At 43.1% G+C, this 22,932-nt stretch overlaps 1 protein-coding gene across 1 annotated transcript in view; it reads right to left on the minus strand.

The window, feature by feature from the left end:
* The window catches only part of ppip5k1b (diphosphoinositol pentakisphosphate kinase 1b), a gene marked incomplete at its 5' end in the record, with an annotated part of 33,961 nt that extends 11,525 nt beyond the window's left edge, over positions 1 to 22,436 (minus strand). Inside the window, 26 exons of the mRNA XM_079223118.1 lie at positions 610 to 759; positions 3,225 to 3,333; positions 3,508 to 3,648; positions 3,947 to 4,063; positions 4,168 to 4,275; positions 5,034 to 5,148; positions 5,279 to 5,406; positions 5,906 to 6,129; positions 6,217 to 6,358; positions 6,730 to 6,912; positions 7,721 to 7,842; positions 8,687 to 8,731; positions 10,328 to 10,453; positions 11,340 to 11,425; positions 14,927 to 15,036; positions 15,308 to 15,383; positions 15,815 to 15,901; positions 16,358 to 16,459; positions 16,996 to 17,117; positions 18,047 to 18,208; positions 18,293 to 18,394; positions 18,622 to 18,776; positions 19,022 to 19,107; positions 19,561 to 19,651; positions 20,881 to 21,076; positions 22,263 to 22,436. Coding sequence (XP_079079244.1) covers positions 610 to 759; positions 3,225 to 3,333; positions 3,508 to 3,648; positions 3,947 to 4,063; positions 4,168 to 4,275; positions 5,034 to 5,148; positions 5,279 to 5,406; positions 5,906 to 6,129; positions 6,217 to 6,358; positions 6,730 to 6,912; positions 7,721 to 7,842; positions 8,687 to 8,731; positions 10,328 to 10,453; positions 11,340 to 11,425; positions 14,927 to 15,036; positions 15,308 to 15,383; positions 15,815 to 15,901; positions 16,358 to 16,459; positions 16,996 to 17,117; positions 18,047 to 18,208; positions 18,293 to 18,394; positions 18,622 to 18,776; positions 19,022 to 19,107; positions 19,561 to 19,651; positions 20,881 to 21,076; positions 22,263 to 22,436 — 3,259 coding nt within the window. The remainder of the gene's footprint in view (positions 1 to 609; positions 760 to 3,224; positions 3,334 to 3,507; positions 3,649 to 3,946; positions 4,064 to 4,167; positions 4,276 to 5,033; positions 5,149 to 5,278; positions 5,407 to 5,905; positions 6,130 to 6,216; positions 6,359 to 6,729; positions 6,913 to 7,720; positions 7,843 to 8,686; positions 8,732 to 10,327; positions 10,454 to 11,339; positions 11,426 to 14,926; positions 15,037 to 15,307; positions 15,384 to 15,814; positions 15,902 to 16,357; positions 16,460 to 16,995; positions 17,118 to 18,046; positions 18,209 to 18,292; positions 18,395 to 18,621; positions 18,777 to 19,021; positions 19,108 to 19,560; positions 19,652 to 20,880; positions 21,077 to 22,262) is intronic.
* Between the last annotated feature and the right edge of the window lie 496 nt (positions 22,437 to 22,932).

Genomic DNA, 22,932 nt, shown 5'->3' on the forward strand with positions numbered 1-22,932 from the left:
ACCTGCGTGTACTCACCATCACCAACACGAGGCTGAGGCAAACGGGTGGGGAGGGAGAATGCGACTGGAGGATTTAAAAAAGGTGCTGAAAATACATCGGTTCCAAATAACAGGCTGAGTTTCTTAACACAAGGATTACCGTAAATTGCGATTAGTGGAGAAATAAAAAAAGCCAGACTTCAAAAACTACTTTTCTGTGGATTATGAAATTAAATGGGTGCAAAACAACATGCACAGAGAGAGAGTGAGAGAGTGAACACTTCAATGCAGTCAAACCCAAGCAGACAGAGCGGGCATGCTGATCCGGCACCACACCGATCAGAATACAGATCCACAGTCCACCGGCAGGTCGCTCGCTCAGCATTTGCTGCACAGAACAATCACTCTCCACGCGGAAATGTGACGCAACGGATTGAAATTGGGTCGTTTTGGGGAAAGGAAGCGGAAAGAAAAAAAAACCAGGAGGGAAAAACAAATTACAATACCGAATGTGCCAAAAACAATTTGAAGTATCTGAAGATTAAGGAGCGAAAAGTAGAAGGTATTCGGAAGCCAGAAAGAGAGTTCGGAGACCCGCCTCGTGGAGGAGGGAGAGTGGCGCGAACGTACCAAACATGCCGATCTGGCACGGCAGGCTGCCGGGGGACAGGGGCGGCTTCCGGTGGAGGTGGTGGTGCGTGCGGACGTAGTCCCGCAGGTTGGGGGCGCTACAGGACACGCCGAGGGCCGAGGCACTGAAGAGGCCCGAGCAGAGCGACCCTGTGTGAGGAGGGAGGTGAGTATTTACACACCGTGCTATTATTGTTATTATTATTATTCCACAACAAACTGATGCTTTCAAAAAATCACGTGCAGCTGTGTGAAAGCCCTGCAGTTTCAATAAATGGTTTATCGTGAACAAATAGCGTAATAAATCACGCACTATCTGAAAATAAAGCTGCTATCTGTTCCTTGAAATCATGACGTATACGCTAGAGGGTATCTGAACCGCTCAATGCACGTGTGTGTGTGTGTGTGTGTGTGTGGAAACGAGGCAAAAGGGAATGCAGAGTGTGTGTTTTGTATGGAGGAAAAGAAAAAAGCAGCAGAGTGTGGAAAAGGGATTATTTCAGACTCCCGCTGTGCAACAAACCCTCAGAAACTGCAGCAGCCAATCCCCATAAATAAATATCCTACTTTTTTTCCATTTTAACATATTGAAATAAGTATTTATTTGCCCTGTAAACAGGGTGGAGGCATGAGAAGGTCGTCCAGACACCTGCTGCTCTCGCCTGTGCAAAGTCAGTGTTGTTGCTGATGAACACATACGACGTGCTACACATAACAATCTGCATTCATGCGAGAGATAATAAAGCACCGAGTGACAGGATGATTAACACATTTAGGGAGGAGGAAGACGACACCAATGCTGCACTTTTAGACTCCGTCTGCGCTCGTTTGTGTTGTGCCGTCTGCCTGATTGAGATGATTACACTTGATTGCCTCTGAGAATTTATTTAAAATCTGGAGTGGTCTTACAATAAGCTTCCTTCCCCTCAACCAACGTTTCCATTTAGTTTAAGTGTGTCTTTTAGGTCATGACAGAGTAGAGAAGCAGTTGACGCAGGTTTGTAATTCCCAGTAAAGCACACACACACACACACACACAGTGTTTCTTCCTTCCACTCACGGTTTTACACACACTTGATTTAGACGGCGGCCTTTAATGCTCGAGCGAGTGTCAACGTGTTAGCGTTCAGTTGCCCTTGAAATGTGAACACACGGCAAAACCAGAGTCATTTAAGGGCTCAGTTATTAGGGGAGAGGTTAGATCGGGCCGAGGCACCCAGAGAGGTTCTTACAAAGACCTCTGATGCACCCGATTTGGAACATTTTAACTTTGTATGTCTCACGATTAACCCTTTCAGCACGGTGGAACCAGTTTTCTTTCTTTTCCCCTGTGTTTGAGTCGTCGTAGGAACCCCAAATTAATTCCAATACTTGTGTTTATTGTATGTATTTGTTCAGCAAAGTCTTTGAAAAAAAAAAAATCACTTTTAAAAGATATTTTGATCAAAACTATGAACATCCAGCACGATATGAGCAAGACTATGTTTTTACTGTTGTCAAAGTTTTATCTTATTTAAGGTTAAGACGACAGTAAAAACATAGTTAGACTGTGGAGCATGTGCCGTACCTTACAGCTGCCCATGAATACACACAATGGGCCCTTATATCTACACATTTCACTCTGTACCTCCATAGGTTGGGGTCATGATTTTTTTGTATATAATAATTTTTTTTATGCAGGACTAATTCTTAAAAGACATTTCCTGCAAATGTTCTTATTGCTGACTTACAATTTATGTAGTTTTTTCCCCACAATGCACTGCAAATGCAATGATGTGAATTTAAATATAACTTTAATATGCGCTTGTTTATGTTGCCTTATGTTTTACTGCTATTTAAATATTTGGTCTGGTAACATTACAGCTGTTTATGTTCTACGTTTACATTAAAAAAAAAAAAGCTTGATTTTTGCTGCTCAGGTACATTTTTGTCCCAGAATGCAATACACAAAGGAAATGGAACAGCTTCCAACAGCTTTTACTTTTGTATTAAATCGCTTTCACTTTGTCAGTTGTACATTATAGTACAAAGTACACACAGTATTAAACATAACCTGTGTCCTGATTCCTTCGTGCAAAGTTTGCTCTGCAATGACATCGACATAATGATTCAATTTGATTTGTTTCCCGTTCTGAAAGAAGAGACAGACACACCTTCAGTATGTTCCCTATGTTGTCACTTTATCGTGGGAAGCGTCTCTGAGCGCTACGCGACACCAGCGGTCGCTCTGCTGGCTGCGAACGCTGAACTCTCGCCTACATAGTTTGGAGTCTGATCCCGTTTGGCTGCCGCTAAGAGCTAAGCTGGGATGGAAGCTATGTGGCCGTCAGAAAGGGAGGGGGAGGGAGGGAGGGGAGGGCGGGGGGATGGAAATAAAAGGGGGAACGAAAAACAGACGGAAAGAAATAACGGGAGACACACAGAGAGAGAGAGAGAGAGAGAGAGATACGGATAGGAGGGCGAGGGAGAAGTCACAGCCGGAGCTAGTGATGAGGAGAAGATCAGTGATGACAGCTGGAGATCAAATGTGTTGTGGGGTCAGTGTGTCTGTTGGCATACACCCTCTCTCTCTCTCTCTCACACACACACACACACACACAAAATGAGGCGCCCACCTAGGCCACTGGCTGGTTTGATCTCGGGAGACTGGCGCGACGTGGAGGGGAAGAGTCGGTGGGACATGCTTCCTTTGGAGGGCTGGGTGGGAGGAGTCTCAGAGAGGACCTGAGTGAAGCCACGGAGACCAGGGGTTAAGACGGAGACGGCTGCCACAGCACATTTAGGGACCTGACGTCTCTCAGTCACTTAAACAAAACCGTTAGACTTCTGATGCAAAACCAAAAGGAAAAGGAAAAATATCATCATTAGCAGTATATCCAACACTACAGGGTCTGGTACCTCCATGGAGCCCGTCTTCCGGTTGCGGATCATGGGGGACCGTCGCTGGATGTTGATTGGCTCAGAGAGAGGAAGCGCCTCGTCCGGCTGGTCCTGGGAGAGATCCTCCAGACTGCCCTGGTTGGTCTTTTTGTCTTGATTCTGATTGGTCAGAGAAGAGGAAAATAAAAAAAAAGGTACGGTACTATGATTAGTTTTTTTTAATGTTACCTTTTTTCAGTGAAAACTGCATTTCCAAATGTACACAGGAAGTTGCTACAAAGTCTCATGAAAAAGTGTGAAGTTATTGGAAAGTTGTTAATGAGTCATGAACCACAACTGAAGGACATTTGGCTCTTTTTCAACATACGATTGTCTCTAGATTTGCAAACTGAACCAACCTCAGACCTTTAGAATACAACTGAAGGCAACAACAACCTGACTAAGACGGTCCACACACCTCTGAGGACGCCGGGCGGAAGCCAAAGCCAAGCGGCACGTTCTCCTCGTCGTCGCACCCTTTGACTCCCGGACTGAAGTGAAGCTCCACGTGGAAGCGCTCCTCTGAGGAAGGGTCCTGCTCGCCACACGGATTCACAGACATGAAGAGAAGTCCGTGCAGAAAACTGCGGCGGCGAGACTGAAAGAGTGTAAATGTTGTGCGGCTCTCCGCCGGCTGACCTTATTGTTGTCTTCGTACAGCATGATGACGATCTGCGTCATGTAGTTGAGCTCCGTCACCGCGCTCAGGTAGTCCATGGCCTGCTTCCACTGCTGGTCCTTCTCATCCTGGTAATCAAACAAAAACACACTCTGTAAATGCAACTTCACGACACAAACACACAGCTGACGGTATGTATGCTCCATAGTCATCACACCTCCACGACACAAGAAGCGCTTGAGACTTTTAGAATATATAATGTTCATAAGCGTTATGTTGATGAACAGCAGAATATAGTACCCGTTGGGGTTAGGTAATGTAGCTCTATCAATATCATAGGATTTTCCAATAAAATAGCAAATGTGTGTGTACATTACATGAGAAAAAAAACTCACAAAAAACACATAAAATTACTCAAAATACAATGATATTGAATCCTTGCTCATAGTTGTAAAGTAAGTTTCTTTGAAGCAGCTCAGTGGTCATTTGGTGAAGACTGCAATGAAATTTGGAATATTTCTGATAAACTAAAACTAAACTAAAGTCCATGTATAAATAATGCCAACATCAGACTTTTGCTTTTTTTACTCTCAATCTTTAGAAAAAAACACAACAAAACATTGTAAATGACAAAAAGAGGACTAAATAAATAAACAAAAGTAAGTAAGACTTCTGCTTTTTGAGTCCTGAAACCCATCAAACTCCATCCTGTGTTGACATTTCCCTGCTTTGCATCTATTTGTGAATCTACTCTGGGACTACAGATTTAAAAAAAGCCTCTTGGCTAAGATTTAGAGGACATGTTTTATTAATGTGTCGCGACAAAATACCCTCCCAAAAAAAGGTGATACAAAAAAAAATAAATAAATAAATAAATCAGACATACATCCAGCAGCCCCCCGTAGCGGAAGACGCTGAGCAGCGAGTGGACGTGGCTCTCGCTGGTGAAGTAGAGGCGCGTCCGGACGTGGCGCCCGGGAGACATCACGCCGCGAGAGTACCTGAACATCAGAGGGGGGGAGGGGGGGAGAGAGAAAGGACACGACCCCGTCAACACGCGGTGACCTCCACACACCTGCACAAACACACACTGCATGTTGTGTGTTTGGCCTGTATACGGGGCGCGCTCACAGCGGGTGCAGCTTGTTGACGGCCTCGTCCTCGTGGGTCCTCTGCAGGTCCAGCTGGATCTTCTTCATCAGAGGAACACAGTAAGCCTGAGCGATGTCCAGTTTCTCCGCTTTGCTGATGCCGTACTCCTGATGTGGAGGATATGAGGAAAAAAAAGATGACGCAAATTGAACACTTTCATCCACTTCTTTCTAAACTCCTTATTATTCATGTTCAAGAGGAGATGGATTCTTATCTCAGCAGATTTTGGAGTAAAACACGCCGGATAACCGGTATTAATATATTATATTCATGCATGGAGGCCTTAAAATGGGGTTTCTGTTACTGTGAATTATACTGTGTCACTTCCACAAGCAATTGCTGTATTTTATGACCTACTTCAAAGAGTTATTTGATTTTTTCTCTGCTGAGTCACACTACCTTTTTTTGGTGCAACATTTCAATCTTCCCACAGAGATCACTAAAGTTTGATTTAATGCTCGAAGGGGAAAAATGGTTTTCATTCACTGGCGAACCCCCACGCGATTAAAGCACATCATTAAACTGTCTAGGTGTGCAGAGCTGAAGCGCGCCATCTTCTAGACAGGGAACCTCAGGTGTGCTACAAAACCAAAAGACGCCTAGAACCTGCGGTATGACGATGTCGGCCAGTGCGCGGGACAGCCTGAACAGCTCCAGCGTGTCCTCCAGGCCCAGCGAGGCGTTGTGCTGCGAGTCGTATTTGATACAGTCGTAGATGTCCGGGATCTTGCTGATGTCGTAGCGGCCGTTCTTCATGCGAAAGTCTCTCTCCAGCTTGGACCAGCGCTGCAGCATCAGCTCCAACGTCTCGCTGTGGTACAGCTGCAGGTCTGAGGAACATCAACATAAAAAATATTTTTTTTTTAACCTTTTCTGGCTTCCGTCTTTTTCTTTTCTACTGCACGACTTGTGCACACCTGCAGACTTGGGGTCCTCCAGCCTCTTGCGAATCTGCGAATTGAGACTCTGGATGAGGGCGTACACCTTGTCGCAGGTTTTGACTGGATCCTGTATGACCTTCATGGAGTTCACCAGCGACGGGCTGCCAGACGGGGCCAACTGGGACACAATGGAAACAGAAGGAGGACACATGATATTAATGAATATAGTCAAGAAGGACATGAACACCACTGAGTCAGCCCAGTGAGAACCTTTAGCTTCTATATACCGTCAAACAAATACTATTATTATGTGTGAAAAGAGATTTTATCCTGCTAAAGTTAGTGAGCTAAAAACAAAAGAGGTATAATATGTCAGATGCATAAAACATTTACCGCCTTTGACCCTTTATTGCATTTATTATCCCACTGGGTTCAGCTTGAACACCATTCTATTCGTATGGGCAGTTATTTAGTCGCATAACAATATTTTCTCAATTCTTTGGACTTGAGAGCACGGCCAACAGTTTGAACTGAACCTTTGCCACACACCTTCCGATAGTCCTCCTCCGTGAAGTCCTGGCACTTCTGCATGATCTCGTGCAGCCTGGCCTTCACTTTCTGCTGGCAGTCAGTCAGAGAGTCGCTGTCGCTGTCCAGCAGCCCGTTCATGTTGGCGCTCTTCACCATCTGAACCAGGATCGGCGTCAACTCCCCTTCGAGAGCCAGCAGACCCTGAAGAGAAACCAGAGAACTTGAACCGGATCCCTGTGGGACATTTGTACTGTTGGTTAGAGCGACCTTGATGTGTTCTCATCTGAGCTCTTCCTCATTTTTCCTTTAACCCGTCAAGTATCTTAACTTTTTCTTTGTGTGTAAAATCTTTGAGGCATTTACAGACATAAGCTGTTGCATTTAGTCTAATTGCAACAGCTGCCACTTTGTCACACCCCTCAGCACCGTGGGCTCCATTCAATCAACATCCGGCAACTTCCCGCAAGTTTGGGAGGAGGTGTGGGTGCATCCGTTTGTGCAACAATCAGAAATTAACGTTGTATTCTTCTGATGCAGATTTTAGTTCTGGCGCCAATCCAATTGCTCGCTCGACCACCACTGCTCTCATATGGTAAAACATGTTGTAAATCACATTAATAAAAGGTCTTATATCATGATTAAGAGAAAAACAACATTGTTCACACATTTAACACCTCTAACCTTTACTTTGTGTATGTATCTGTGGATGTATTCTCTTTTTTAATTCTATCACATTTTATTCTATTTTAAAAAAGCCTCCTGTGGACAGGTGTTGGAAATTAGCATTCGCTATATACTGAACACAGTGCATCTGTTTTTTCCTTTGTGCATAGATGTGTGCTAGGAATTCTAATGCCATTGTGATGTCCACATCAAATAAATAAAGTTAAATAAATCATTTACATCTCTGAAATATGGCGTAGGGAACATTTCCAGAAGTTCTCACTGAAGTGTTTCGGTACCATGAGCCACACATAAAGTATTGCGTGTAGTTTAGGGGCAAAAGTACCTTCGCGAAAGCCGCCGCGGTCATCTGCACCCGGCCTTCGTCGGAGGCGTAGATCTTCAGGTCGTGGCGGTAAGTGCTGTGCAGGCGCAGGAGGCCACAGCCTGGAAACCCGGCATAGTCGCCTAGAAGAGCGAGCACAGGGTGGAGCGTCCTGGTTAACTGACCGTGAGATCGTGAGATTTACTATAACGTTATTTTCTTACTTAATAATAATACTTATGTGTTAGGGAAGTAATGAGCATAAATGACTTGGATTTGTGTGCGAGTTAACGGTTGTTTTGATATAGTTTAAATCCATCAAGGATTTACTCTGTTTGTTGATTCTCCGTTTGAAAAAAACTTTGAAAAACTATGTTTTCTGGTCATCTTGTGGGGAAAGTTTTCCTCGAAGCTACAAAAAATAAAATGAAAGTGAGGTGAACAAATGTTGAGTAAACCCCCAAAAACTACCGAAGACGGCTCCTCTGTAGGAGAGATCAAATACCTTAGATTAACCTACTGGAGGAAAGAAAATAAGGAGTAAAATATACTAAAATGGATGTAGCTGTAGGAGGGAGATGCATGCCAACACTGATGCTTCATGCATTCTTCTTTAGTTTACAGCCAAATCTGATGTTATACAATTGAGGCTAAACTAGACTGGCTTTCATCAAACAAGAAAACAGCCCAAGGCCCCATGGGAAGAAAAAAAAAGCAGTGGGATTAGTGTGAGATGATCTGCGTTAGCTCACAGCACCAAACTGCGAGAGCAAAGACAACGGCGGCTGCAGTGGATCATCTCAAGAACACGGCAGCACAGCAGCCTCGATGTGGGGCAGACGGGGCCGGTCGCCGGGTGAAATGAACCAACAACAACAACAACAAAACACGATGACATCAGAGCGCGTTAGTGGACGGAATGACAAAACGCGAGGGATGAGAAAGGCGTGGAAGAGAGCGGCGACGTCCAGGAAACCTTTCTCTTACCAAAGCCAATAGGGGACTCGCAGCCAACGGACCGGCGATTACCGGCTAGTAGTTTACACAGAGCGACCACAGGTCAGAAGAGAAGAGCAGAGTTAATAGACACAACTTGTGGAGGAGAAAGAAGCATGAAAACAGTGATGACAGACAGCCTTCTGTTCAGGGACAGACTACTGCGTCTACTTTCAGTTCTGCTTCAGGTCGTCTTGCATCCACTATGACACACCAAGCGTGAGGAAGAGGAGGCGGAGAGGAAGGTCATCTACGAATAACACAACAAAGAGCTCAAGAGAAACTGAATGCAGAGCACAAAGCACCTCGTTGGGTTGGGTCAGGTTTGCTCAGCTGCAGAGGACAGAGCAGCAACAAAGAGCTCATGGAGTTCATGTCTCTTGGCTGCGGATATGAAGACGCTGTTAATCTTTATGACGGTCGTCACTTTGACTATAAAAAAATAATTAATAAAAGCTGCAACCTTTGCACCAGAGTGTTGAAGCAGCTGGCGATACAATCTTAACTCTCAAGGTCCACTTACTCGCTTTCTTGTGGTGCTTTTGACATATAAGACATATATTCTACAAAGCCCAGATCATGGACTCGCTCATCTGATCTGACTCTGTGTACTATATGTACTCTGTGTACTATATGGACTCTGTGTACTATATGTACTCTGTGTACTATATGTACTCTGTTAAACGTGGCCGGTGCTGCAGACTAGTTAGTTTCACTTTCACCCCCACACAGCATGCGTGTCTTCACTGAGACGGACAAACAGGAAACGGCTGTTAATCAAAGCTCAGCTTTGGGAAGGGAAGCGATACGGGACAAAGAGAAAGAGAAGGTGACGGAGACGAGAGAGGAAGAGCAGGTGCTGCCCAACACAAACAAACTCACCTGAACCCATTCAAACTGTGCCAATACAACAGAGAGATATATAAACGCTCTGTGGGTTATAGAGTCCAACCTCAAGGCTCAACTTGAGCATATAGTGTAATTATATAGTATTATTTCACTAACATATTATTGTAAAACACACTGTCGAGGCTGTAAAGCTATTGTTATCCAACTGTAAGGTTTTCTAGCTCCAACGCCCATTCTGTAACCTATTGCGTGACATCTCAGACGCTATGCTCGTATTTGTTTAAAGTCTTAGTGCTTCATCTTTTCTATTGTTGTGTTCAAGTCCAAGTGGAGGCAACGCGTCAAGAAGAAAGACCGAGCCGGAAAACCTGGCCAGTCGAGTGTAAAACAACCTCCAGCTTCGATCTCCTCTGTCATGCTGTGCAGAATGTCAGCTATGCATCGTTGGCATTGTGTATGGCGCCGCTGCGAGTGGCTGGAAATAGACTTTTATGAGTGAAGGTGCACGTGAGAGGAAAGACAGGAGCTGTATGATTATCATGAGCCATCCTGACTGAGTTATGAAGAAGTTACCTTTGATGAGGTTTTTGCAATCATGAATGTCTATGTGCCTTTTTGCTTATGATTATGGACCATGTGTGCATATGTACACAACACTCCCCCAAGTCATAAATGTTTAAGAGGTGATTTTCACAAAAGGCAGCTAATAGAATCTGTGTTTCACGACAGGAGAACTACATTTAGTCAGGATCCCTCTGGAGTACATCTGACCCCCGTGTTTACCTTGACCTCCGGGGTACATGCAGCGAAAGGCCCGGCCCAGCTCCTCAGCCTGAACCCGGCCTGCAGGCGTCAGCTCGCCGCCCCACTTCAGCACCAGCAGCAGAGACGGACCGTCCTTCTTACAGTCTGAAAAACAGCAGCAGGGGAAACGTTTCATATCAGCGATCAATATACAAAAAATACTTTATACAACTTCGGAATGTGGGAAAATGGAAATCTGCAGAGGAATAATGTGGATGTCTGTTTATTTACCTGCAGTATTTGAAAGAAACGCCTATTAAGGGAGACGACTAAAGATAAAACATTAGATAATGCATCATTTGCATCTTTAATTGTTTAATTAACATAATTGTCTGAATGTAAGTATTTAAAAGTGGACGTTTAATAATGATATTAGTTGAATCGTTTCCCTATGCAGCTGCAGGGTCTTTTTAATTTATGGGATTTTAGATTACACATCTTTTAAAGGCTGTTATCTCGAAATGTGTTTCCACTTTAAGCAGATTTTACATAAACCAAACTTTCCAGTTTCATTCTCATCTATACTCTGAAGGTTTTTTACAAAGGTTTGTTCATATATATCAATTAAAGCCTGATTTACATACAACATATATTCCTAAAAACAGCCTATTTGTTAATTAAAAGGATACAACTGGATATTTCATTTTATATATTGAGCGTCCATCCCCTAATTTTGCACTTTTCAGTTGCTAAAATGTTTTAGAGATTAAAATGTTCCTGGCTCTAAGCTTCCTCAGCTGTATCAAAAGTTTAACTTCCTCTCTCCTTCTCCATCTTTTCATAAAAAAGTTAAAATGACTTACACTGGTAATTTCTTTTAATAAAATATATATTTGAAAAGAAGTTACTTCTTCAGCTAGCATTTATTTTGAGTCATCTTTTATTTCATGATTAGGATCATCCGTTTAGACCTTAGTACCTTCACCACACAACAGACACACACTCACACTGTGCTACCAGAAGTTTAAATACTACTTCTGTGTTTTTGTACCTTCTTCTTCGCTCGAGGCTTTCGGTTGGCCGTTACGCAGGTAGGTCAGCTGGACCTTCCTGTTGATGCCTGAGAAGTGTCCGTACCTGGCGAGACACAAGACACACACACATTTTAATATGCACACACACACACACACACACACACACACACACACACACGCACGCGCCCACAGACGTACAGAGAGACAGACGCATAGAAACACAAAAAAGTGTTATCCCATTTAAAATAATGTTTCAATATTTCAAAGCACATATCTGACTTTTATTCCAACAAAAGCTTAAAGTTAGGATAGACCAAGGCAACACCTTTTTTCTAATATATATATATATATATATATATATATATATATATATATCTGACACACTGATCATCCACATAACCAAGTACAAGTATTAGCAAATGTTTTATAATAATTCAGCAGATATTTTGGAACATCAAAAGACCAGGAGGGGTAATATTCCAAGACAAAAAACATGGATATTCTCTGAGATTTAAGTGGTAAATTTAGAAAAGAATGGTGGGATTTCTTTTCGCAAAGAATAATAATAATAATAATAATAATCATAATAATACATCTAATTTATATAGCGCTTTTCCAGATGCTCAAAGACGCTTGACAGAGACAAAACAGAACAAAACAAAAATATAGAAACAAAACAAACAATCCCAAAAAAATAAAATAAGAAAAAACTGGAGAAGCTGCAACAGAATTAGTCCTGCAGTGGAGGGTAGGGAGCAGGGGTTAACAGGTGGAGGGTAGGGAGCAGGGGTTAGCAGGTGGAGGGTAGGGAGCAGGGGTTAACAGGTGGAGGGTAGGGAGCAGGGGTTAACAGGTGGAGGGTAGGGAGCAGGGGTTAACAGGTGGAGGGTAGGGAGCAGGGGTTAACAGGTGGAGGGTAGGGAGCAGGGGTTAACAGGTGGAGGGTAGGGAGCAGGGGTTAACAGGTGGAGGGTAGGGAGCAGGGGTTAACAGGTGGAGGGTAGGGAGCAGGGGTTAGCAGGTGGAGGGTAGGGAGCAGGGGTTAGCAGGTGGAGGGTAGGGAGCAGGGGTTAGCAGGTGAAGAGTAGGGAGCAGGGGTTAACAGGTGGAGGGTAGGGAGCAGGGGTTAGCAGGTGGAGGGTAGGGAGCAGGGGTTAACAGGTGGAGGGTAGGGAGCAGGGGTTAGCAGGTGGAGGGTAGGGAGCAGGGGTTAACAGGTGGAGGGTAGGGAGCAGGGGTTAGCAGGTGGAGGGTAGGGAGCAGGGGTTAACAGGTGGAGGGTAGGGAGCAGGGGTTAGCAGGTGGAGGGTAGGGAGCAGGGGTTAGCAGGTGGAGGGTAGGGAGCAGGGGTTAGCAGGTGGAGGGTAGGGAGCAGGGGTTAGCAGGTGGAGGGTAGGGAGCAGGGGTTAGCAGGTGGAGGGTAGGGAGCAGGGGTTAGCAGGTGGAGGGTAGGGAGCAGGGGTTAGCAGGTGGAGGGTAGGGAGCAGGGGTTAGCAGGTGGAGGGTAGGGAGCAGGGGTTAACAGGTGGAGGGTAGGGAGCAGGGGTTAACAGGTGGAGGGTAGGGAGCAGGGGTTAACAGGTGGAGGGTAGGGAGCAGGGGTCAACAGGTGGAGGGTAGGGAGCAGGGGTCAGCAGGTGGAGGGTAGGGAGCAGGGGTTAGCAGGTGGAGGGTAGGGAGCAGGGGTTAACAGGTGGAGGGTAGGGAGCAGGGGTTAACAGGTGGAGGGTAGGGAGCAGGGGTTAGCAGGTGGAGGGTAGGGAGCAGGGGTTAGCAGGTGGAGGGTAGGGAGCAGGGGTTAACAGGTGGAGGGTAGGGAGCAGGGGTTAGCAGGTGGAGGGTAGGGAGCAGGGGTTAACAGGTGGAGGGTAGGGAGCAGGGGTTAGCAGGTGGAGGGTAGGGAGCACGGGTTAGCAGGTGGAGGCGAGTTTGAAGAGGTGTGTTTTGAGGGTTTGCTTAAATGACGATGGGGTGGGAGCTTGACGAATGTGGATGGGGGGGCGTTCCAGAGGGGGGGTGCAGCAGCTGAAAAGGCCCTGTCACCCCAGGTCCGACGCTTGGTCTTGATGGTAAATTTCATCACACCACGTGAGCCGACGAGTGCAATGTTAATTCTATTAGTATTTATTTATGTCCATAACAAACTCAGTAAGAACATGAACAGGAAAACGTGCATGTGTGTTTTTCAGTCTTTTTTCATACATCTTCCACTTTAATAACCTCCGACCATGTGAGTTTATTTTCTTGTCATTTTTTACGACTTTAGGCTTGGAGTTATTTCACATAAAGCTTTAATGTTTGTCTCGTGACTGTTGGTCTCAGCTGAGTCGTTCTTGGCACAGGATTTAATGTTTTTTACAGACTCTGGTTTGTGTCATAAATCATCTGATTTGGATGAAATACCACCATTTCAAGCTTAAATTTGGGTTATTTTTTATGACGAAGCGCTTGGTTGCACAATTAATTTGTTGGAGGACTGTTGGACATTTAAATGTGACGCTAATATCAGTTTCTTGCTTTGATAAATGGTGTAATTTTGGCAATTTTTTATAAAGAAAACGCAACTTTGGGTGACAGTGGGTTGTGGGTTCAGAGAAGTAATGCATATTTTAAATCACTGCTGTGACCAACAAAACATAGATATATACTTTATTAATCCCCAAGTGGATTACTTCTAAGTGTAGTGTGAATTACAGTGGACTTGCATGTCCTTTTTTTAATGTATTATACCTTTGCACTTTAAAATATAAACTATTTTGAACCTTGCATTCCTTTTTGAATTTGACAGTCTCGGGACTTCCAGATTATTTATGTTGTTGAACTCATTTCCAGCACCAGCAAATCACTACAATTAGTGGAAATGCTGACTGGAGTCCAGTTGAAATGTGGTGAGAACGGCATGCACACAAAGTAGCACAGCACACACCGATTTACACACACGCGCACTAGCACACACACACACACAAAGAGAACCACAGTGAAATTATCAAGGACATTTGACTGTGTGTGTCCGGTGTTAATTGATATGAATGAATGGATGTTAATGGCAAAACATTAGGAATACCTTCAAAATATTGAATTAATTTAGCTTTTTTTAAACTATCTTCTACCCTGTTTATACCCATTCATCTACAATTGTTTAGGTCCGTGTGTGTGAGAGAGAGAACAGGTATTCCTAATATTTTGTACGCACAGTCTAGGTAGACTAAAGAAAAGGAGGGAGGTGAAGCCTCCTCCTCTAAAAGTGAGAAGGGGACCGGGTGCGTACTGAGTGTGAATCAAGCTGGATTCCCTTTAGGAGAGAGAGCAGGAGGAGGGATGGGTGGGCAGGAGAGAGTCAGAGGAGGGAGGAAAAGAGGAAGCAGAGAGTTAGAGACTCAAGAGGGAGGGAGGGAATCAAGGTCAACATGTGTCTGTTTGCGAGCACGAGAAAAAGATGGCCGAAACCCGAAGCAAGTTTTTGCGGCGACTGCGAATGAATGACGCCGGTGACGGGTGACGGGAAGCGGGTGACGGGTGACGGGAAGCGGGTGACGGGTGACGACCCTCGACGCCGTGGCGTTCGCGTGTTCATTTTTTGCGTTCGATGCGAGGCGTCACTCACATCTCCAGGACGGTCTTGAGTTGCTCCAATTTGGATTTCTTCTCCTCGATCTCGCAGTCGGTGTGCTGGCCCAGTTCAGCCAGCAGCAGGCGGGCGATGTCGAGCACTTCCTGGAAACACGGGACACAGTTTTTTGGGGGTAATTTCGCTCTTATCTTTGGAGACGGTGACGGGATGAATGCAGGGCGAGCCGAGTGTAAACATTTAGACGACAGAGCAATAACGGTGAGACATCCTGAGTAATAATTATGAAGCGTGATGAATGCAAACTGTGTCCTCTGAAACCTTTCACTATACTTAAAGGGATTCAGTCATAATCTGCCAGAGAAATACAAAAATAAACAGAGGAAAGGGACAGTGGGGAAAAGAAGGTCGACTCACTTGAAGCTGTTTTGGCTTCTTCAGCTTTAGTTTTCCTGACTTGTAGCCTCCGTACTTCTCAAACAACTCAAAGAATCTGTGCAGGACAAATGGAATAATACAGAAATATTGAGGAAATACAGTCACCTTAAACAAGGGCAACATATTTTAAATCCAACGCATTTCACATGTTGATTTATCCCTAAAAAATAAGTATGTAAAGAGACTCGTTCTCGCTTAAGGGCAGAAAAGAGAAGGCAGTTCATGCTGAAATGTAATATTGTTAAGTTACTACTAAATAGAATAACAGACGAAAAATATAATAAACTGAACAAATCCAGATTGTGAGATCAGTACATTCGTCACATAGCTTGCGATTGAATCTTCTGATCCATTATTTCATAGTTAGGTGACAAAAACATCTTTCATATGATTTTGGCAATAAATAAATAAAAGAATTCACAACGGATCAAATATGTGCTCGACAGAAAGAGAAAGAGATCTTAATGCTGAAGCAGGGAGACTTACAGAGGATGTCGGACCTCCATTTTCATTTTCTGCTTTGGTGTGCGATCTCCATGGCGGATGATGGCGATGACGCAGCGCAGCTCCATCCTGGAGGAGACGACATGAAAAGGCATGAAAACGTTATTTCACTGTCTCTACAAGCGTCCAATGAGAGCCTGAAACACACGGCTCATGATCAACTGGGTCACTGTGGACGAGAAGCCACAGATTCTCATTTATTCTCACGAGTAAATACATGGAGAAATAATATCTTTTTTAATTTTATTTAACAGCTTTCATCCAACATTGAAATGTATTTTAACATTACATTTATTTTAAGTTTAAGCTCAACATTTATTTCAAAATTAAATTTCAAATAATATAATTTATATAATAATTAAATAAAATGTGTAAATAAAGTGTATGTAAATAAATAATATATATAAATAATTAATAAATATATATATACATATTTATATACTTACATAGGTATACTTATTTAATAAATATAAATTAATTAATAAATATCTAAATTGAATACATGTAATAATATTTAGTGCATACATGGTTCCTGAGGTTGTTGGGACGATGGGGATGTCTTCAGCTTCCATGGGGATGGACCAGGGGATGTGGAACTGAGGGGCCAACTCCCTCATCACCATGTTCCTGGTGAGGCAGAGGAAGAAAGTAAATAACTGACTTTATCACATTCAAAATTAAGAGCATTGGAATCAGGTAGAAAAGGTAAACATCACAGAGAGAACGGTAAACATGCCGTTTCATGTTCATCCAGCTGGCTCCTCCGTGTGCCAATCAGTTTTATTTTAAAGTAATAATCTTGAAAAATTTAATTTAAATAAATGTTAAGCCACTAACTACCACCAGAGGAGGCAACACAATGGTGATTGAGGCTACTAAGAAAGTATTGTAGTAATCACATATAATTAAATATGGAGTATTAATAACTGCAATAGCAAAATGAGTTTCATGCCAAAGCAAACCAAAGACTTCCTGCTGCTGCAGCTTCACAATAAAAGCTTTTAACTTAATAAATGTGTTTGTTAACTGACCAAATATATCAATAAGTCAGTATAAAAAGAAACACAAAAATGGGATTTTAAAACTATGAAATAGCTCAAAATAAACAAAAACCCGATAAATAGCCTAAACAAATATCGATAGTATGCAAACGTGTCTCTTACCCCAGGACCTTGGCACAGTCGTCGTAGTACTTCATGGAGTTTTTGACGAAGCTGAAGCCGTTGACGTCGCAGACGAAGGAGTGGCCGTTCGCTCGGAGGAGATCGAACCCGCACACGGTTTGCTGGAAAGAGTTCAAGAGATGAGCCAGAAGTGGTTTTTTTATTGGTTTGTTGAAAAGGAATATTTTCTATTTGGGCTCATACTTAAGAACAATGTCTTTGAGAATACTGTGTAACACACAAAGTCATAATATTAGGAGCTGTACTTAAATACAAAGAACCTCTGTTATTGATTTTCTGTGCCTCTTGTTGTTGTTGTGGTTCAGTGTTGTCCTGAATCCACTGAACGAGCTCTGGATGTTAATGATGAAAACACCACAGATCCTCCCCATTTGCTCTGAAACGGTGTGTTCACAGTAATTGGTTTACACATATTTTAAAGTGGGTTTAATGAGCTCTTTGTTGGTGTTTGTGTTTGATGGAATCTTAAGTAAAGAGGTAGAAATGAACCACCAAAGTAGGGTTTACATTTTGTACTACCGTGTCATTTGCAAGTGTCTTCGTCAGTTCAGTGTTTATTATAAAAATAAATGCTATTTTTGGGAAGCAATAACAAAAAGGAAAAGATAATGACCACAAGCACATGAATATATATATATATACAAATAATGTAGTAAAAAAAAAAAAATGCAGGTTTCCTTGAAAATCTCAAAACTCTTTTCTTTGTTTTTTTAAAATCAGGCCCGTTTACAGAACAATAAGAAAAGAATAAATCATGCAAACAACAACCACTTTGCCTATTAAATTGCAATTTATTCCCATGCATGCATGGTTTTCATAGCACCCTCAATCTAAAAAATTAAGACGATTTCATTTGGCTTGTTCGTGTGGTGTAGAAATGCAGGACATTTGTTTTATAATTAAAATTATCTTATCTTTATGTATCCTTACATAACCAGGCGCTCATAATGAGGAGCATAGATATTTATTTTCCAATGTTCTGAACAAGAATAATAGCTGAACAGACCTCTACGTGATGACTAAAGTTTACCTTGAAGGCCAGGCAGACTTTGCGGGCCACCAGCTTCTCCATGGCGGTCAGCATGACGGGGTACCGGATCTCCTTCCCCTCGCTGTCCCGCTCTACCTTTCCATCCAGGGCGGGGGATTTCCGGGCCTCCGCGTGGGCGTAGTCTGGCCCCACTGTGTAAACCTGCAGACACACACGGAGACCGTCAGGATTTTAACATTTCAGCACGAGTTACGAGTGAATTAACGGAGTGAACATGCGCCGTACCTTCACGTCGGTACCGTCCGTGGGCATAAACTCCTCGTAGATGTAGGAGCCCGTTTTTCGTACGCTGGTTTCTGGGGAGTACACACTGCTACGACTCCCTATCTATAGCAGAGAGAGAGAGAGAGACACACAGACCTGGGAATTAAAATCTTTTTCCACCTTATAAAAAAAAGAAAAAGGAGTTTTTCCATCATTTAAAAATTCCATCCACACATGTCGGGGCATCTTTAAGCAGCGTGACCTTCAGCTGACCTCCTGCTTCCTTGTCCTAAGTGGCTCTGGATCGGAGCGCCTGCCAATGACTGAACTGTTTTTCCAGCGTCACTTACCTTTCGGAAGAGCCTCTGGCTGCCGCCTCCGGCAGACGTCGGGTAGTAGATGTAGACGTTGTGGTCCTCTGCACACACGGGTTTCTCCACGAAGGGTTTGGGGAACACCTCCCCGTTCACCTCGACGTGGTCCTCCGCCTCCACCAGGTTACACTCTGCACACGGGGAGACTTTGGTTTGAAACGCATGCTAAAACAATGAAGGCACGACAGCAAGCGGCACACCCACAATGCCTTTCTCATCCACTCATAGGATGAACCCATTAAATCCTGTATGCTTCTTTAAAATCATAGATTTATCGTCCGATACATTTTTCCTGGAATCAATGGCTTTGTTTTAGTTTGTTATGATAAATCACACATGCAAACGTATTAATAAGAAAAAAATAGGAACCCAGTACCTTCAGGATTGTCGGGGTCTCGGTTTAACACGGCATAGCGAGGCAGTTCAATGCCCTCCTCCTGCAGGATCCGGTACACTTCCCTCCTGACAGGGAAACCAATGCCATTAGAAAGAGCACCCAAACGAAAGGATGCCCACAGTGAGTTTGTGTTCATGTATTTGTATGTTTCTGGGGTTGGGTTGCAAAACAGGAATAAGGTATTTCAAAATAATAGCAATTATGTCATTTTCATTCCTCTCATGTGATCGCTCCTCTGATTAGAAACGGGAAGACAATTGTGAGTTGCATAAAAGATTTGGCGAGAGAGAGACAGACGGTGAATCTCAATGAAGTTGTACGACTAGTGTGTGTGAGTGTGTGTGGGAAGGGGGGAGGGAAGGAAGGAGGGAGGGAAAGAAGGAAGAAACAGAAGGAAGAGAATGAGGACAAACAGTGAAAACATTGTTCAATATGTTATCAAGCACAACAAATCACATGTGTTCAGACCTGCCACCGAGGGGTGTGTGTGTGTGTGTGTGTGTGTGTGTAAACTGTACCTGTCCTGTATGAAATACTGCATGTTAAGGTCGTTGATGAGCAGTGGGTTCCTGAGCTTGGCGTACTCCACTGCTTTGTCCAGAGGGAAACCTGATTAAAAAAAGTCACATGAAAAAAGAAAATCAAACCCATGAAGCATCTTCATTATTTAAATCAACCAGCAAACAACTGAAGTAAGTAACGTAAGCAACAAAAGTTAATTTGAAACATAATGAAGAAGAAAAAAATGGGAGAAGTAACTTCCATTCTTGACTTACAAGATGGTGGGGAAACAAGTGCGTCAGAGGAAAAGCACAGTTTAAATACACTCTTCTTATTGCTGAAAAATGTGCTAATTTAAAACATTTATTGGGCTTTCATCAGATATATCTCATTAAGTTTTACAACACGTTGTAAATTCATAAATATTCCAGCAGCGAACCCGACAGGTTGAAGGAGTTCTCTCCTTTTTATTAACAGAAAGTTAAAAATGAACAAGTTTTGTCATCGCCGCTTCTTCTTAATGTATTTATAAACAGGCTTGAAGCTTTTATATGTAGAGTAAGTTACTTAACTTTACTTTTATGCATTTAGCAAATTATTGACATGTCACACGATGAGTGATGAAAAAAAAAAAACACACACTCAAGGCAACATGTCTGCAGGAAATATTAGTGTTTCTACTTTCTAATAATAACAGCAACAAGTCACACTGTGTTCCCATGGTCTGAGAAAACAATTCCAAACATTCATTCTTTAAAAAAAACTCAGGGGAAAAACAGTCTCATGGAAAACAGTTAAATCTGTCATCACTGTTGCCGTTCTCAGCTGTCGCCATGTTGAGAGCCGTGTGGAGGCAATGAATATGCTCCGAATATCAAACTTAGCATCTTTAAATAATGTTTGAGCTCTAAATGTGATCAAGAGTATCCTTTACGATAGACACACATTGATAGTCTTCATCTAGCTCCATCTTCTATGCCACACGAGGTCATAAAATGAATAACAAGCCATAAATAGATATATCCGATTCCCACAGCACTCTTCTTTTCTCCCATTAAGAGATTCCCATAAACTGGTATTGGTTGCTGTCAAACAGTTTGACACAAACCTGGCAAGCTCTCTAAAAGAAGGCGGGGCTTATCGAGTATGCACATGCAGAAATAAATGCTTTAAAACTAGGGTTGGAAAAAAAACATGTCAGAAGCCCATCTTTGTTACTGGAAACTAATTTCCCTGTTTTTCACTCTCACTACCAACACACCAAAAATATGTTTTCATTATTTATCAATTTTACATTGTTACTTTAATGTTATTTACGTTTTTAAACGTGTTTGTACCTTTGGAGTGGAAGGAGATGAGGCAGTCGCAGAGCGGCCATTTCTCCACAGGCTCCTCCAGGATCACCTCCTCGGGGAAGATCACCATGCTGATGTAGTCGAACTTGCAGAGTCGCTCCAGGATCTGAGTCATGGGTTTGGACTTGGACTTCTTCATCATGGCACATATGCCGACCACGATCTGCCGCTCTGGCGGCTGGGACAGGGGGGCAGAGCATGGAGGTCATGGGACGACTCTTGGTGGCTTTTCAAAATGTACTGGAGCTTTGTTTGACAAAAAAAAAAACCTCTATTTCCTAAGGATTTTCCTATTGTGCCTTTTTTTAACCATAGGTTTATTCTAATTCTGTGTGTTAGGAGGACCCAGCAAAATAAGCTTTTCACTGTATAGAATAACTGTCTGTTATATGTGCATATGACAGTAAAAACAGCTTGAATCTTGAAGCTAAGGTGTCATGTGACCTGCAACGGCGGCAGCTACACTTTCATCATATACGCGTTGGAATTAAAGTGTCATGAGGCAAATTTGTGATATTGGGCTCTGGAAATAAAATGTACTTAATTGGTACAAATGTTCATACTTATAAATCGCAGACATAACCTTTATATTATTTTGCCAGTGGAATTAAGAAAATATTTTTCTATCCAATTTATAATCAACCCTCAATTCTGATTATAGTATGCAATGATCTTTACATCTTCATAGGGCCAGTATTGATGCTATAATAAGAGTTAGATAACTATGAATGATGACAGCTGCGTTTTTATTACCATCAGGTCATCGAACGCATCCTGAAAATGTCCCCATTGCGTACGACAAACAGGAGGAAGTCATTGCTTCATCAGCAGGCTGAGACTTGTTTCGCATGCATGGAAAATGTATTTGATTCTTGAGATCACATGACACCAACTTTAGATTCCCACAAGATAATAAGTAAGAAAGTCTCTGCTGCTGTGGCACGGTGGTTGAGGGCAGCTAGAAGTTTGAACTGCTTCCTGTTCACTCGATGGAACTCACTTAAAACCATCAGAGGCACACAAAGAAAAAGAGGAACTCATAGGAAGTAAGTGAGCAGCTAACACAGCTCTACATAAAGTCCTTTTCCAGCTGCCAGAGGCATTAAAGGCGTTTATCTACTGCATTGTTCTCACGCCGGCCTTTGTATATTTGTGTCTACCGTTTCTTTTTCCACTCCAAATAAAACCTTCCTCTTTCAAATGTCCAGGCCTGTTAAACTACCCCAAAAATGACCAACGCTTTGGCGTCCTGGTCCAAAATGAAATCCTCTTTTTCCATTGGATATTTTCACTTGAACACTGTATGTATGTATGTATGTATGTATGTGTGTATGTGTGTGTGTGTGTATGTGTCCGCCACCTACCGACTCATCTTCACAGTCCTCCATGTCCTCTTCTCGAAACATCTCGTTCTTCATGCCTGCCTCCATTTGGCCCATGTCCTGCTCGTCATCCCCACAGCCAACCACGAACCAAGGAACGTCTTTGTCCCGCCTCTCTCCGTAACCTTCTCCTGGTCCGTCGCAGGGCTCGGACATCACAAACCCCCGTGACCCATGGCTGCCGTCGGGCGGCTCCTCCCCCAGTAGCCGATTACAGCAAGAACACCAAGTCCACTGTGTTACACGTCGCTAGATGAGAATCTGGTGATAAAGTAAAGAGGCGGCCAGCTGATAGCGGCCACGTGCAGAAGGTGTTGAGGTAGAGAAACACGAGGTAGAGCAGAGGGAGTGGACTCCACGTGCAAGTAGAAAGTCAAGCTCCTGGTTGAGGAGGTCTGACTCCGAGAGACGACGTGACCCGGGTCTGGAGACGCTTCTTTACACAGCCAACATCTTTCTTGCCCTAGGAAAAAAAAAAAAAAAAACTGTTCACACAAAAATATAATATATTATATTTACAGATGATGGCAATGCACTCATTTATTAAACCACAGAGAAAGGGCTTCTACAGACATGATAGGTTTTTGCATTGATAGAGAATCACAAAAGATATGATCCAAAAGAAATGCATAAGAACCCGTTTAAAAAAATA

This window comes from Taurulus bubalis, assembly GCF_910589615.1.
Source record: "Taurulus bubalis genome assembly, chromosome: 9".
Classification (NCBI taxonomy): domain Eukaryota; kingdom Metazoa; phylum Chordata; class Actinopteri; order Perciformes; family Cottidae; genus Taurulus; species Taurulus bubalis.